Source organism: Coenobita brevimanus, chromosome 85 (genome assembly GCF_032717465.1).
Source record: "Coenobita brevimanus isolate Jiangsu-jjx chromosome 85, ASM3271746v2, whole genome shotgun sequence".
NCBI classification, from domain to species: domain Eukaryota; kingdom Metazoa; phylum Arthropoda; class Malacostraca; order Decapoda; family Coenobitidae; genus Coenobita; species Coenobita brevimanus.
Window position 1 is genome coordinate 7,298,805 of NC_137038.1, and position 18,175 is coordinate 7,316,979.

The window sequence follows — 18,175 nt, forward strand, 5'->3', positions numbered from 1 at the left end:
GAAGCTAGCTACCTATATATTCTACCCCCAACCGCCTTACTTAAGCCACTTTTTTGTGAGGCTTTCAGACCAGTCTAAATTAGTTTGACTAGTCCCATGGCTGTTCTGGCAAGACAGTTTCAGACAAATCAGACTGATCAGGACTGGTATAAAATGGTCCTGCCCCCAGAACATGGGCAAAATTTACACAATCCTGGGCATTAACGGATGCATGGTAGCACTGGGCAACAAGGACAGCCACAAGCATCCCATGACCGGGAGTAAACAGTTGATAAGGTAAAGATGGCAGAGGGAAGTAAAATATACACATTTTTAAAAGCTGAATTCTGCACAAATGAAAACCAACACTGGCAAGGAACAGTGATATATGGTACAGTGCATGTAGGTGTTATTTGAAATGAATACTTATTTAAAACTCAACTGAAAAATTTAATCAGTTAAGGTTGAATTTGTGAGATAATAATGTCTGGCAAGAAATGGAAGATTATGAATCTCTATGAGTTATTATAAGGTAATGACAGCACTTACAACTAATTTCCAGTGCAATGATAATTCCTTCAGGATGAGTACTATAACCTTTGCCTCCAGTTACAGGGTATTACATTTCTAATTGCACTGAAAAGGTCAGCTGCACGTTTATTTCACTTCATAGCGTAAAATAACCCATTACTGTACTGTGATTCTGATGGCAGCACACTGACGAGCTGTCACATTACAGTAATCACTCCAATATCCAACGTAATAGAGCCATAGGTAGGTCCGGTTATTGGTTTTGTCCGGATATTGGGCCCCAGCTTATGGACTTGTACTTATGGACCCTAACTCAGAGAAACACCTATACAACTCCCTCTGGACATGCATAACACCTATTTAAGACCCAAATCACACCAATAAGGCACATAAATGACTGAAATAAATGCAAAAGAAACATAAAATTAGGGTTTAGAAGTACAGTATGTTCATACATTAATAAACATTCTGGTACTTATGGACCCTAACCTAGCCTAACTCAGAAAAACACATTCCTACTGCACATGCATAGCTACTAACACCCTATTCACACCAATAAAGGATATTAAAGAGTGACATGAGGTAAGTATAGTATGGAAAAAAGTACAGTATGAAACATTCTGGCTACTTACAGCAAGTCCCTGGCCACCTCGATGAATAACCGGCTCCTCTCGGACTCTGACAGTAAGAACGATTTCCTGAAGCACTTGCAGTACACCGTTCCTGAAGTCTTGCACTGAACTTAGTCAATAACACACAGAAGTCCGTTCTCTTCACAGTGTGCACTTTTGTCTAAATAATGCTCCATTGTAACTTACTAAGTGTTGCACTTTAACTTTTCCCATTCTTTTCATTTTCCAAAGCCAAAACAAACAAGTCTACTTACGTTAAATTTTTTTTCTATAGAGTCTTTTCTCTCACAACTTTAAATCCTTAACACAACACACTGTTTTTTTCACTGCACAACACTCAAAATTCCCGTGTGGTCTAGTGGAGATGTTCTTGCTGTTTATTCACTGTCAGAGTCCGAGAGTATCACTGGCAGGCGACCTACGGGTGTATCGCTGGGTTGTGGTGATGGTGTACCCACTGCAGAGGACTCTGAAGACAGCCGCAAACTCACGTCGAGCGGTGACTCCACCGTGGCTGATGTGCTGGGCTGTGGCTCGGAGCATGAGGGCCTGTCTTGGGGAGGCAATGGAGTGGAGCCAGGGCTGGGCACAGCAGGGATCACGGGCCTGAAAAAACTGTCAATGGCTGACTGACGCAATGACCGACGATTCTGACGATTGATGATGTGCTGCCTGAAAGCACGCACTTCCTCCACGAGTCCCAAGGGCCCCATCTCACTGTCGCAGTCCGGGTGTTCCAGGTAGTCTAGGACGAACTCTAGATGTTCCCAGAGTGCGCTCAGCTTGGGGATGGCTGGAGTAGTGTCATGCTGAGAGGAGTCCGCATCATCGTCGGAATCTTCAAGTTCGGTACTAACACCTGCAACCGAAGACGCGATCTCGATATCAGACAATGTCTGATACCCAGGATCGCCCTCGTCGTCATCCAACCACTCATGAACAGCGTCCACATCTACATCGTCGCCGTGCGTACGCAACCGTGCATGGAAGTCATCCATGTCAAACCCTAGAAAATCGTACTCCACATCCGTTCCGAGAAGCAGACGAGACTAACAATTTTTCAGAGTTTTCACAGGGACTTCCTTCCATGCACTAGCCCAGTTGTACAGTGCAGACTTGATGTTGTAGCGGCGAAGGTTTTCCAAAGTCCGCTTGCCTCGTGTGTCCCGTCCCTCCCTGCGCTCGTCCTCGTCCTCGAGAACAACCATCACCTCGTCCAGGAACTTCCGACGGTATAGGCGCTTTGTTGCCACGATCACTCCTTGGTCCATTGGTTGGATGAGAGCAGTCGTATCAGGTGGCAGAAACATGCACCTAATACGGCCATTTTCAGCAACCAAGTCCTTGTCGCACGGGTGGGCTGATGCATTGTCGAGTAGAAGGAGGGCCTTTACCTGGCTGCGCGGGATTCCCAGTGTCTTCATCTGGTAATGGATGACCTCCTTGATGAAATGACGATGAAACCAGTCTTTGAAGATCACAGCTGTGAACCATGCCTTCAAAGAATGGTACCAGACGACAGGAAGGACATCCATCATCCCACGAAGGCACCGAGGCTGCTTTGCGCGGCCAACAACAACGGGCTTAAGCCGGTGCATGCCGTTAGCACTGGCACAACACAAAGCAGATATCCGTTCCTTGGAAAGCTTGCGGCCAGGTACACGCTTCTCTGTCTCCTCGGCTAGAGTGTTCGTTGGCAGTGAGCGATAGAATAGGCCAGTTTCGTCAGCGTTGTAGACTTGACCGAGAGTTAGGCCCTCCCTGTCAATTAAGCCTTTCACCTTGTGCCGAAACTCGTCAACTCCATCCTCGTTAGCGTCCAATGCTTCGCCATGTGCTTTACGGTTGGTAAGGCCATGCCGCAAATTGAACGCGAAGAGCCAACCCTCGGATGCCTTGAATTCTAGGGCGTCGTGAAGCCTGGCGAACTTCTCAGCAGCAGTCTTCAGCTCCGTTCCACGTACCATCACACCAGCAGCACATTGTTGTCAATACCAAATCAACGTGGATCGGTTGATTTCTGCAAACTTGGGGGTAAACATAACCTTCCTTTCCATGTTGCGTTTGTTTCTCGACGAGAAGTCAGCCGTGTATTGCATGAGTTTGTCTCGGGACCTCTTGATATCGAACAAAGTAGACCGGGCCAGGTTAAACTCGCGGAGAATGCGGGAAGAAGACCACCCCGCATCTACTTTCTCCAATATCTCCCTCTTCTTCTCCAGAGTAAACACCACTCTCTTCCTTTTCTCAGGTGGCGGGGCCATCATCACACACACTAAGAGGAGGCCCGAAAGCAGCAGGAGGCCCTGCAGCAGGCAGGGCACCACCACAAAAGCGATCACGTGGGCAGCCATTACGACGAGCGAGCACTCGCGGTGAGAGACAGGCGGAAAGTGGGGAGGATGCAGCAGCGCTCTATCGGACGTCGGAGGAATGACGGGCCAAAACAATGCTCTCCCGTGGCGCGGGCAGTAAGTTCAAATTACAGACAGGAATAAATCTTTTTTTTTTTTTTTTTTTTTTTTTTTTTTTTTTTTTGGGGGGGGGGATGTTGGATCCCAGGACGATTATGTCCGGGTAGTGGGGATGTTCGGTTATTGGGCGTACGGATATTAGAGTGATTACTGTATATATATAAACAGTATATATATAAACATATATATATATATATATATATATATATATATATATATATATATATATATATATTTATATATATATATATTTATATATATATACAATATATATATATATATATATATATATATATATATATATTTATATATATATACAATATATATATATATATATATATATACCGACATTTATATCTATCTATCTACTGCCAGACGCCTTAATCCTGTACGGGGTGGCCACAAACAAATCGCCTCCATGCAGCCCTGTCCCCTGCCCTGCTCCCAACTCACATACCTCTCCACTCCATCCCTCTATCTCATCCTCGGCCTCCCCCTCCCTCTCCCCCCCTCCACCTCACTCACATACACTCTCCTCATCAGTCTCTCACCCTCCACCCTCTCCATATGGCCAAACCACCTCAGTGTATTGCTCCTAACACTTCCTATCACATGCACATCCACACCACAATGCTCCTTTATATCCTCATTTGTCAGCCTGTCTCTCCATGTGACTCCACAGGCTCCTCTCAAATAACTCATTCCCACTGCTCTCACTCTTGACTTGTGTCCTTCCAACAACGTCCAAGCTTCACTTCCATACGTTAGAGTTGGTATCACAATACTGTACTGTCATATAGTAACTTTTTCACTTCCCTGTTTCTTATCACTGCTTTCAAGGAACCAGCAACCTTTCTTCCTTGTTGTACCCTTTCAAGCACTTCACCCTTACTCATCACACTCCCCAAGTACTTAAATGTACTCACATTTTCCATTTCCTCACCATCCAACCTCACTGTACATTCGCTGACTTCACCTCTCTCAAAGATCATCACTTTACTCTTTCCTACATTCACCTTTAGATTCAGTTTCTTACACACTCTCCCAAACTCATCCACCAAGCCTTGCAGCTCCCCTTCGTCTTCACTTAACACAGTATCATTTGCAAACAAAAGTACAGCGAGTTTCCAAACATTACCCTCTCTCACTAGGACCACTCCAACATCCACTGCCCTACCTTGTATCTCTTTTGTTATCCCATCCATATACAGATTGAACAACCATGGAGACATGACACATCCCTGTTTCAACCCAACCTTCAAAGAGAAAAATTCACTCAGTTCACCAACCACACGCACTGCAGCCTTAGTACCATCATACCCGGTACATACTCTTCACAGCATTCAACAACTTCTCATCTACTCCATATATTCTTAATACTTTCCACAATCCTTGTCTATCCACCCTGTCACATGCTTTCTCCAAATCCATGAAGGCCGCATACAACTTCTTTCCCTTCTCTTGAAACTTTTCCACTAAAGATCTAAGAATGATTATCTGATCTACACAACCTCTTCCCTTCCTAAAGCCTCCCTGTTCATCTCCAACTAATTCCTCTGTTATTTCCCTAACTCTGTCAATAAGTATCCTACCATACACTTTTCCTATAACACTAAGAAGACAAATGTCCCTATGATTAACACACACTTCTTTTTCCCCTTTTCCTTTGTACAAGGGAATAATTATACCTGACTTCCAATCCTCCGGGACTCTACCTTCCTCCCAGGCCAATCTCCACGTCTTCCACATCCATTCTACTATTATCTCTCCCCCATGCTTCAGCATTTCACCACACACTTCATCAATTCCTGGGTCTTTCCCCAAATACACTTTCTTCACTGCTTCCACAACTTCTATCCTACCGATTTCTTCCTGTCTTCTCACCTCCCTTCTCCCAGCCACTTATATTTTATATATATATAATCATCATCATCAGCCTTCTGAGTATCCACTGCAGGACCGGCCTATCCTGACTGAAGTCGAGACGATACAGCCAATGTATCGCTACCAAGCGGCTTAGGCTGTCTGGAAGAGATTGTATGTAGGGTGAGAAGTGCTTGTAAGTGTAATTGTAGTGTTGGAGTGGCTTTGGATGTATGTGTAGTCTGTGAACCAAGTGTAATCGGCCCACACAAGCCAAATGGGTGCAAGCATACTTTATAGTAAGCGACACTGGGTCAACCACAGTACCCCTTGTGTCCACCAATGCAGCACGTGGCCGGGTGAACACTCCCAAAGTTTATTACCCTGGCGGGGAACAAACTCTGGTTCACCCTTGTACGAAACGCACACTCTACCACTGTACCACAGAGGTTCCCTATATATATACTGCATATATATATATATATATATATATATATATATATATATATATATACAGTATATACCATATTGCCTATATCACTCCATATTATGGGCCAAATGACTGGACACCAGAAGAACCCCTTTACTTTTATCAATATTTTATGACACAGACATAGGTCTTCCAAATTTCCAATTCAAATGGGTCTTTCACAAGCTGGTCTGGATAGGTTAGGCCAAAAGTTCTGCCCTGATAAATACCGTACTGGAGGCTTTTAACATTAGGTGCAGTGGCAAACCTTGGTGTTAAAATCACTGGGGGTCTGGGGGGGGGGAACTCCCAGTTAAATTGGCAAACTTATCAGAAACTAAGTAGATATGGGCAACCATGCAACTTCCTTAAGTACCCTAAGGCAAAATTTTTTCGTTCTGTGAACATTCTGTAGTTGAAAACCAAGTAATGTTCTAAAATTATTTTCGTTAAGAACATGAAAATGAAAGCAGAAACATGGAATTACCGAATCCACGTGGTGAAATTTTACCCTACTTTGGCCTGAAAATGTCACACTCCACATTAAAATTGTTTTGCAAACTTGAGCTAAAACTTTATACCAACTAATAATACCCATAAATGGACTTATTAGTAGACTCCAAGTCTGACCTAAACTCCTGTCTTCTCTCATAAACACTTCATTGTGTGGACATAATTCTTCAATTTACACAAGTGAGGGCTCTGTGAAATCCAGACACACAATAACTTGAACACTTTCGGTACGCTACTCACTGCTGCTGTTTCGTGGTGAACCTGACCAGAACACTTGCGTCGACTATTGCTTCTGCCTCAGCTGTGGTGCCACCTGCGGCTTCTCCACCTTTTACTTCACTCATATTGAAAATCTGGATATTTCTCTGTCAACAACAGCGCATATCACAATACACAAGCAACAGTACACGCGACCACCACGGCAGCAACTCTGCAAGTCTGGGAGTTATGGGCTTGCGGCATAAACATCAACAAAAACACATGAGGGTTGAAGGAGGATAAATATAAAGCAGTTAATACCTAATTGCAATTAAGAATACTTTTTGCAGTTAAGTTTCTTGAAGTAATAATAGTGCTTACTTAAATACAATGCTTTTAAAAATTAATGTGCTGTTTCATATGCTGGTTCCTCAGAGTGAACCTGGGGTAGCACCGGGAAATTATGTAGCCGCCGCCAGGGCAGCGCTGGTGTAGCGGCAGCCATGTTACACCACGCCTGATACCCGTGTTTTATACTGAGCTGCTCTGTGGGTTTTTGATAGCAGCTGATGATTCCGAAAAATATAGTGCCATGGTCCGCTGTGCAGCTTACAGATACCCGAAAGCATTACATTTTGGGGAGGCGGCGGCTCGATCGGTAGAGAGGTGGCCTGCAGTCCTACCGGACCCAGGTTCAAATCCCCGCTGGGGCAGGGAACAGTTTAAGGATCTGAATTTCATAAAAAGCAAACTTTATCGATCTACCAAAAGACCCTCCGACATGTCGTAAAAATACCCTCGCTAATACCAATACACCAGTCCTGAATGAGACAGCCCTAGCATATATTCAATATGGACGGTGGGTGTTAGCGCCGAAGTGGTGACATGTGGAGGTGTGTGGTACGTAGGAGGACTACTGGGCCTTGGGAGTAGCCTGTGAAGCCTATGCCCAGATTCGGACACATAAAAAAAAAAAAAAATGGGGAGGGAATGGTCACCGTCCTTCCCTCGTCTGCTGCCCCTGTGACGCCCCTCAAGGGTAACATCCCTTGCTAGCCTCACCCCTTCAGAGCCTGAGTGGGACACCCCTCTCGCTCTCCCCACAGAGCTAGCCCCCTAGTGGAGTTGCAGCTGGATGGGATCTGGAGCGGCCCCGTAGTGAGCCTGGGGATGCGCTCACTGCAGCCAGCGCCCCTACGTCGTCCCTCGCTGCCAGACTCCCAGAGGAAGAGACACCCCAGGCAGCCCCTGACGGCCTCTCGACCAACACAAGCCACAGCTCCCAGCCACCCACGGGTGCCCCCAGGACTCCCAGATGAGACCTTCCCAGCCCAACTGACAAACAATCCTTCTCCAGGAGCAGGCGCAGAAAAGCATGCCTGCTCGCCCTGTTTGGCCCCAGTCCTAAGGGCCGACACACCCAGCGAGGCCCTACCAGGGAAAGGCCTCCCTCTACACTGCCTGGAAGCCCACACTTGACAACCCGGCCTCTGATGGTGGTCCCGTGCCTCCTGCAAGAGAGCACGTCTGACGGGACCCCTCCCACTCCTGAACTACACCTGCAGCTGCCCGATCACCTGCAGCCCAACTAGGGTCCTCTGTGTCCTTATTAGTGTGTCTAGTCTGTACACTGTAATGTGTCCAGCACTGTATATCTGTGTGGTAATATACGTGTAAGGTTGGTTGACCTAGGTTTTTATGCCCTGTTCCTCTAGTTGCATGTTCCAGACCCGGTCTCAAAGGGAACCCCAGATCAGTCGCTCATGCTGAGAGAACAAGGAGATGAGCTCTGAGCACGTAACATAACACTGGTGGCTAGTGGTGGTTCTTGATCCAGAGAGCAACAAGGAATGAAAGGGCAAGGCTACCAAAATGGCAGCCAAACTGAACGTACAATCGCCAAAATTCGACTCTGAACAGTGCGACACAGACACATACATGTGCATGATCAAACCACTACTGGACATTGGATTCGACCACAACAGGGAGAAAATAGCAGTCACTCTACCCCACTTGGGAAAAGCAGTGTCAAGCATCGCCATGAAGATCGTCCCAGAGCTGACATGGGCGGAGTTCACACAAACCGTGATCCAAGCAGTCACGCCATCACTAGGGAAAGTCGTCGCATTATCCCAGCTCGATACCCTCACCTATGACGGCAACCTGGACAACACGCTCAACCAGGCCAGACAACTCTTCACCACGGCTTACCTGGAGGCCGACACGGCCACCCAGGAATAACATATCTTCAACACCCTGATAAGAATCCTCCCCAGTGTCATAAGAGAACATTTTACAATCTTTAAACCAACAGGAGACCTTGACAGAGATGTTCAACCTGTCAGGCGTCTTCTCGCCATTTGCACCACCCCACAGCACATTGGTGCAGTGAGCAGAGTCCCGACGAATCTACCACAACCCAAAAAACCACGGATGCCCCCCAGATACAATTTCACCAACACCACCTAGTTTGGCCAGGGCACGCCCCACCAAAAGGCGCTGCCCTTCTAAGGAGAATACCAACCTGATTTCCGTAAATCCATGAGAGTTTTCAGCATATAATCACAGGTGCCCCATTCATAACATTCGGGAACAAATTATAGCTGCCCAATGGAAAACAGCTACCCAAGGCTGCCACATGGTCTCCTCCATCCAATATCATAACACTCCCAGTACATAGGGCCTACCACAGTCGCCATGTGCATCTCTTCTGCCCCCATCCGCCACCTCAACCATGCCACACTCACTCCTCCATCCAGCATGCCGCACCACCACCTGCCTCCCCCGACCACACAACTGACTCGTACACCTGCTACATCACACCATCTCACTCATCACCCTCATGCACTCCCGCTCCAAAATCACGTCCCCCACCTTACCATCCACCAGTTCCACACCCTCCCCACAAACCCCCTGTGCACCCCTAGCGACCTCACCCAGCTCCCACCTCAACACCCACACCACAGGACACAAAGGCCCTGCCACCCAGCTGGGGAACCCCCCACCCACCCCTGGCTACCTCACCACGTGACCGATGCTCCACGCTGCCAACACCTGCCCTAACCACCGCCACCCCTAACACAGACTGCCATAATTACACCCACACACTCCTCTCCCTCACCCACTCCTCATTCCACACCCACATCCTACACCAGACCCCACACCAGCACCCCATCCTTGACCACTGCCAAACCCCCACCTCCTAATGCAAAAACTCCACCACCCAAACCAAGAACCACCCACCTCCACCCAGCCACCTCACAACATGGCACAAGCTCCTCGCCACCCACACCCGTCCTCACCACCACCACTACCATATCCGGCTGTCTCTCTTGCCCACCAGCAAGATACGCACCCACACCCTCACCCCTGATATCCCCAACACCACCTGGATCACCCACCTCCACCTCTCCCACACCAAACACATCCCCCATAATCCTAAAAATACATCAGGCAAAATGGAAAATTCCAGTTGGCAAGCCCACAAGGGCGATTAACGCATGTCCCCTGTGGCCTCATAAAACCCAGGTCGCCTCACCCGTCTCCAGCATTCAACCCGGAGTCACCGTCCAGTCACCATGCTCTGTGCCTCCAGAAATGAAGATCCGATGGGTACTCTGGACCCCTGCCCAGGGAAACAAACACCGCCTCCGGGGGACACCACAACTCCTGCGCCTCCTGCAAAGGACCACGCAGACCTCCACCCTCGAGGTAATATACCACCCTCACCAGGAGCCAAACCTACTCACAAACCACTGGACCTCCCTCCTTCACCACCTCACACCAACCCTGCAGACTGCTACCTCCGACACCTACCACCTCTAGCCATGGGGACAAGACTTTTCCAGCCGCGACGGTGATGAAATACCAGCACCAAGGGGAGACCACAGGGTGGTGCAGAAAGGGCTCGAGCGAGACAGGCATACATCCCCCACCACCACATGCCCCTTTTCCCCTCAACGGAGCCTGCAGGAAGTATGTCAACCAGCCACACTACTCTCAAGCCAGACCAGCACTCGCCAGGATCGGGGTGTGACTTGTTCCTTGACAATCCAAGGTTGAACCGTGACGACCACTGTACTCCCCTCATCTACCACCCCCCTGCAGAACCACTGTAGCCGCCGGGGAGGAAATGGCCATTGTCCTTCCGTCACCTGCAGCCTCTGCTGGGAGCAGGACCACGGTGATGGCCACTGTACTCGCCAGGGAGAGAACGGCCGCTGTCCTTCTCTCACCTGCTGTCCCAGGGCAAGGCAGAACTGCGACGGCATCCACTGTACCTATCGGTGAGGGAAAGGCCAGTGTCCTTCTCTCGTCTGCTACCCCCACCAGGAGCAGGACTGCGGCAACGTCCACCGTACTCACTGGGGAGGGGACGGCCACTGTCCTCCCCTCATCTGTCCTCCCAGGCACTAGCAGAATCATGGCGGCGCCCACTGTGCCTGTCAGGGAGGGAACAGCCACTGTCTTTCCCTCATCTGCCGCCTCCACAGGGAGCAGGACCGTGGCTACATCCACTGTACTCGCTGGGGAGAGGACGGCCACTGTCCCCCTTTCACCTGCTGTCCCAGGGTCCAGCGGAACAGTGACAGTGCCCACTGTGCCCATTGGGGAGGGAACAGCCACTGTCCTTCCCTCGTCCGCTACCCCTGTGATGCCCCTCAAGGATAACGTCCCTTGCTTGCCTCACCCCTTCAGAGGCCGAGTGGGACACCCCTCTTGCTCTCCCCGCAGAGCTAGCCCCCAAGCAGAGTTGCAGCTGGAGAGGATCTAGAGGAGCCCTGCAATGAGCCTGGGGATATTCTCGCTGCAGCCAGCACCACTGTGTCGCCCCTCGATGCCAGACTCCCAGAGGAAGAGATGCCACAGGCAGCCCCTGACGGCATCTCAACCAATGCAAGGCCGCAGCCCCCAGCCACCCAGGGGTGTCCCCCGTACTCCCGGATGAGACCTTCCCAGCCCAACTGATGAGCAACCTTCCTCCAAGAGCAGGCACGGAAAGCGCGCTGCCCCAGTCCTGAGGGCTGACACACCCACTGAGGCCCCACCAAGAAAAGGCCTCCCTCTACACCGCCCAGCAGCTCACACCGGACAAACTGGCCCCTGACGGTGGTCCTGTGCCACCTGCGAGAGGACACGCCTGACGGGACCCCTCCCACACCTGGACGACACCTGCAGCTGCCCAGGCACCTGTAGCACAGTTCGGGTCCTCTGTGTCCTTATTAGTGTGTCTAGTCTGTACACTGTATACTGTGTCCAGCATTGTATATCTTTGTGGTAATATACGTGTAAGGTTGGTTGACCTGAGTTTTTATGCCCTGTTCCTCTAGTTGCATACCCTAGACCCGGTCTTGAAGGGAACCCCAGATCAGTCGCTCGTGCTCAGTGTAATTCTAGGTGAAAAAGGCCCGACTCCTCGGTCCTAAAATACTTAACGTGTAGCGGGGTCCTCTTTCAAGACCGGAGCGTGGTGCAATAAAGAGAGGTAGGGCACAAAAACTCCAGGCAATAACCTTTACACGTACATTACCACAGTCAGACACAGGACAAATTCAGCAGATATTACAACACAGTATGTGACAGAAATGAAACCTTAACTAGGATATTAGTATCTCGCAGGATACTGGCTTAAGAAATATTGATGCCAACTCAATAATTCATGATACAGGCGTACAAGGGAATACAGGACTGTGGCGCGCGGAAGAGGGTGTCTCACGGGGGGGGGGGGGCAAGGGAGGACGCGCGTAGAGCTAGAAGATACTTATGGTAATATCAGGGGGGGGGATAGTATTATTGTTTCAGACGTAGTATTTTTCGATAGAAAAAGGGTTTTGACAATAAAACTCTATTTCTCATTCAAGTTGTTATATTCACTCTGACTGTTTGGAGGAGATTCCTGAAGGGAAGACTGGAAAGAAGAGGGGGGGGGGGAGAATACACTGGGAGTTTGCACTAATTATAGTAATACCCGTACAGGAGTATTCTTAACACTTTTCCTTCACTGCTCCCTAGTAATAAATGAAATTTACCCGTTTCTCAATAGGGAGACTTTTAGGGTAACAATCTGACTGCTTTTCTACAAGGGCGTCACTCGTGGTTTTACTGTCTCTACAGTATATTCGCCCGTAAGTATTTACCCGTGATCTCACTTGTCTGACATGCACTTATTCCAGGTCACTGTATCACTTGTCTTCGGGCACCGTCTACTTAACCTAAGTCACTTCACTGTGCTGAGGGCGATATCACACTCGACATATTTCACTCGTTCGGTGTAGGCGGCGGGGCAGCTCGCCGGCGTCAGTTAGGCCGGGGATAGGGCACCGTCAAGGGAGGGCGTGCTGAGAGGGCACGGGATGACTCGCAGGGGTGTCCGCTTGCATCCAGGGCTGCAGGTGGCGGAAGAGCCGGCAGTCTCCTGGCTAGGCTCAGGGATATGGCCCTCGGGACTGGGGCCGAATAGCTCCAGGAATCGCTGGTGTGGGTCTTGGCCGGAGGTAGAGGCCTTAGACCGTCTGATGGGCGTGGAAAGGTCGCGTCCGGGCGTCCTGCAGAGGGCCTGCAGGGGCAGCGGGCTGTGGTCCCCAGAGTCGAGGGGCGCCGTCAGGGGAGAGCTGCGGCACCGACCTGAACTAGGGTCCGTCAGGTGTGTCCGCTCCAGGGCCAGGCGCAGGGAGCGGAGACCAGGAAAGGCTGTGGGGCCTGACAGAGGTACTTGAGTACTGGAGGGCCGGACTCTTGTCTCACACTGGGGTGATGGTGCGGGTGACACCTCCTGCGGGTCGTGGGGCCCGGCAATTGGCCATGGCTGCCCACGGGCGCAATTATTCCGCGCCAAGGCCCGGCAACTGGCCGTGGCCTGAGTAGGAGAGTCAGCGCGCCTCTGGTCACTTCCTGAGCGGCAGTGAACCGCCTTCTTCTGCAGGAGGGAGGAGCGGCAGTAGGCCATCTCGGAGGCAGAGCCTTCGGAGCGGCAATTGGCCGTCTGGCGAAGGTGGGAGCAGCAGTAGGCCATCTCCTTCGGCAGGTGGGGGGAGCGGCAGTAGGTTGTCTCCGGGGCGGCACCTTCAGAGCGGCAGTAGGCCGTCTCTGGGGCCGTGCCTTCAGAGTGGCAGTAGGCTGTCTCCTTCGGCAGGAGGGAGGAGCGGCAGTAGGCTGTCTCCGGGGCAGCGCCTTCAGAGCGGCAATTGGCCGTCTGGCAAAGGTGGGAGCGGCAGTAGGCTGTCTCCGGGGCGGCGCCTTCAGAGCGGCAGTAGGCCGTCTCCTTCGGCAGGAGGGGGGAGCGGCAGTAGGCCGTCTCCGGGGCGGTGCCTTCAGAGCGGCAGTAGGCAGTCTCCTTCGGCAGGAGGGGGGAGCAGCAGTAGGCCGTCTCCGGGGCAGCGCCTTCAAAGCGGCAATTGGCTGTCTCCTTTGACAGGGGAGAGGAGCGGCAGTAGGCTGTCTCCTGCAGAAGGGAAGAGTGGCAGTAGGCCGTCTCTAAGGAAGCACCTTCAGTGCGACGCTGGGCCGACTGATGACGGCGGGAACGGCAATTGGCTGTCTCCAGAGGGGCGCTGTCAGGAACTGAAATGACAGCTCCACCCCGGGCTGATTTGGCGACCCCACTTCTCGAAGGTAGTGTCTTTTTCCTGCTGGGGCGGTGGTGAGGCGGTTAGGGGCGCACGGCCCGGGCTGACTTGTGTCGTTGTTGTCTGGACATTCTGTGTTTGGCTGCGGCTACTCCGTGGGGTCCGTGTGGGGGTGTCGGTGGTTTCTCGGGGGCACTATACTTTAACTCACGCATTTCACTCAGAGAGCAAGGAGTTGAGCTCTGAGCACGTAGCATAACAGTAACCAGATGAGTTTACTAAGAACCCGGTGGACTGCGGCCTGAAGGTGCCCTCAATCATCGTCCTTCTGGGGGACAGGAAAGGACCTAAGATACGTTAAAAAAACAAGGCAGCAGCTGTCCGATTATATCGGTTCCACCGCGTGAAAGCATCTTTCTCAGCAACCATATCAAGGGCACCGGAAATGGAGGGCAAAGGAGCCCCCCCCTCCCGGGTTTCGTCACCATATCCTGTGAAGCTGTGGTCTGGATGCGGTTGGTAGGCTGCATTTGGATATTTTATTCATGATAGCTAATACCATAAAATTACATAAATCTCAAGTGTCAGTCCGCCATTTGAATTCATTTTCTGCTAAGTAATAAATAAAAAAAGAAACGTATGGTTAACAGTAAACTGTGTGCGTAAAAGATGACAGTACCACTGAATGCTGGTGATGTGTTTTAATATTATTATGAGTTTATTCATATACAACTGGTATATGAATAAACTACTGAGGAACTGATAAAATTAGCTGTAACTTGTAACACTGGAACTCTAATGTCAGTCATCTCTATGTAAACTGCTGCAAAATTAACAGAGAGACTTTCAACGTGAGCATCTGTTAAAAAGCGGTCAATATTCTGCCAGGTGGCTGGTGAACGAATCCTAAGGTGTCGATGAACGTTGTATTTGGCCTCGGAAGTGATACCGAACGCAGCAGCCCCATTAAAACTCTCTTGGCGTTCATGGTGAACTGCTTATTTAATGTCATAATATGGATTCAAGAATATCTAAATATCATGGAGGCAAGTTGTGCGCGAAATCTCTCACGAACGTCCTTACTAAAGAGTGAACAAAAACGAGAGATTTGAGTGCGCAGCATCCACACGACGGACCAAAACAGAGCGAGCAGACAACTTACAGGCAAGTCAAGCTTCAGTCACGCTTTATCTGCTACTTATATTTCCATTCCGCTCTTTACATCATTAATTTAACACTGGTGTGGCAAACTGCACCTAAGAAATGAATAATTGAACTTCACCTTCACCTCGTTGAGATGGTAAGCCCAAAAAATCATTTGAGCTGCATTTTGGCGGCTTCATTTGAACCTCTGGGATAAGTCGATAATTTTTGTCAACTGTGAAGTGACTTCCATGTCATTCCTGGTATGTAACATTAAAAATGTTTCCATATTAACTCTTCATGACCTCAAACTTGTGTTTTGGCTAAGTTGCGGGTATGGATGTGTGTTCACGCCACCGAGGGTGTTCAAAATGGAATGCGAGTTCGAATGGGAGAACTGGTATGAAATCAGTTGTGTTGTGGAGTAGGTACAATGGGGTACGCACTGTTTTCATTGTATATTATGTTGTATTTTTTTGTGAAGTCAAACGCATCCTGCTCAAACCCTACCCACAGAAGTGGCCGCACTCGTGCGTCTAGAATAAATGCGTACCGGTACGTGAAAATAAAGTATGACATTGTTACAGAAGCTGTGCATGTGTTATAGGACAGAAAAAAGAAGTTCATTTTCTTCATCGTAGTACGTATCAGATTTATGTTGGTAATAACAACAACAATAATAATGATAATAATAATCCATCCATCCATCATCCAATCCTACGTTGCCCCATGAGTGTAGGAGCCCGGGGCTAGGCAAGTTGGTCCTGACATTTAAGATGAGAGTGACCAGCCTCACTCATCCCTGAGTGGCATTACATGAGCAATAAACCCCAACCATCCCTTGGATATAAACCTTCACTGGCCTAATCCAATTGGAGTGCCATAATTACCTACTAGACCACCAGATAATAATAATAATAATAATAATAATAATAATAATAATAATAATAATTTGTTATGCTACGAAGTCTGGGCCCCGAATTCTTGGGTCCAGGTACAGTGCAGCCTTGGGGTCTTTGTTCTCAACCGGGTCAGAGTATACAGACAAGGAAAGGAAGTCCACACACGACTGGTCAAAGGCACACATATATATTAACAATAACCAATTACACACTACAGTCCAAGACCAAGCCTAAATGATACAGAATATTAATACGACACAGAAGACTATACTTTACACTAAATATCTCCACCTAGTTCATATAGAGTTTGACCAACACACACAGTGATATGTCTCTACTTATACTGAACAATTCCCACAAAGTAATACACATATATCTCACACAATATACCAGGTGTGTTCTGTTTTCGTACGTATAACACACCCAATACAGTCTATTTCAGGATACACAGCCCATGACATAGACGGAAGTATATTCTCATTCCAATAAACATTCGCGTGACATAGACGGCACCTTATGCTAGTTATACACATCCGCGTGACATGGACGATATCCTAGCTACTTTGTGTTACGCCCATGTGACAGGGAACGGAAGAATATATCACTTATTATCTAGTCGTGTGGCAGGGACGGAGGGGAACTACTGTCACACAGTATCTCTACGTGGGCCAGTCACAGTGAATATATCCCAAGGGTATGCATTCGGCGTATACAGAATCAGACTAGTCAAGGTGGGAGGGCATACGACAATTACGGGGGCAGGGGCACGGCACTGATACTTAGAGGAAGTTCGTCGTGTATTGCACTGGGGATTGGATTCACACTGAGGAACAGCCCGGGGCCTCTCGCCTCGTACCACTATAAGTAGTCATCGTGGGTTTCCCCTGGGGTAGTAAATTCATTGGTTCAGCAAGGGGGAAGACGGGGGAAGGGTAGCAGTGGGGACATTAGGGGGGTCTGTTTCACTTGGGATTGTGTCTTTACGTTACTAGGGAACAAAACAATTACCTCAGGGTCTTTCTACTCATGAGTACAGTCGGAGGGGGGAGCTAGGGCACGCCGGGGAGGAGGCCCCTACACCGGTAGCTGCAGGTGGCGGCTGGGTGTCGGGGGCGGGCCGTCAGGAGTATATTCTGGGTGTAGGTCGTCATCGAGATTGCCATGGGTCCTACGGGAGCTGGCAGGCAGTGTGGTGAGTGGCCCTTTTCTGTAGGGGCCCTTGGCCAGGTCAGGCCCTCGGGGCTAGGGCCAAAAAGGGCCAGGAGGCCTGCAGTACGGTGCTGGCCCTTCATTGTGGTCAGAGTCCTAGGGGCGGACCTGGCTAGGCCTGCGCCGAGGGTTGGCTGCGGGTCAGGTGGCACACTATCGGGGCCGCAAACCTGTCCGTCAGGGGCAGCCGTCAGGGGCTGGCTGCAGCCACCTATGCTGGGAGGGGTCCAGCAGCTATGGCGGGCGTCAGAGGCGTTCCGTTTGCTCCGGGGACCGTGGCCTTACCTGGGGGAGGAGGCCGTCAGGGATGGACTGCGGCCTCTCGCTGTGTGGGAGTCCGGCAGCGCCCATGGGTGGTGAGGCAGGAGACGCAGCGATAGGACACCTGGCCTCGGGATCGTCTCGTCCTGGCTGGTCTCTGGTGGGGTACCTGTGGGGGAGCAGTTCCCACTCTCTGGGGGAGAGGGGCGCCTCACTTCGCCACAGGAAAGGCGTGCTGAGCCAGAGACGTCACCCTCAGTAGGAACTCTGGAGGTCGCATAGGGGAGCGACCGGTGGCCTGCTCCCCAACTTGGTGGGCCTGACGGTCCCTGCTGGAGCTCCAGACTGGGGCGCAAGAGGGAAACCCAGTGGGTGCTCCTTCGGCCAGACAGACCCAGTGGGCACTGCCTGAGTTCCTACTCAGGAGAGAGGAGGA

The 18,175-nt window shown here is 50.1% G+C and overlaps 1 protein-coding gene across 2 annotated transcripts in view; it reads right to left on the reverse strand.

The window, feature by feature from the left end:
* LOC145410377 (ribosome biogenesis protein WDR12 homolog) overlaps positions 1-6,921 on the reverse strand; it is a 50,069-nt gene extending 43,148 nt beyond the window's left edge. For both annotated transcript variants that reach the window (XM_080280530.1, XM_080280529.1), the window contains exon 1: positions 6,702-6,921. In XM_080280530.1, the coding sequence (XP_080136656.1) occupies positions 6,702-6,805 (104 nt within the window). In that variant the 5' untranslated portion in view covers positions 6,806-6,921. The remainder of the gene's footprint in view (positions 1-6,701) is intronic.
* Positions 6,922-18,175: the final 11,254 nt, after the last annotated feature.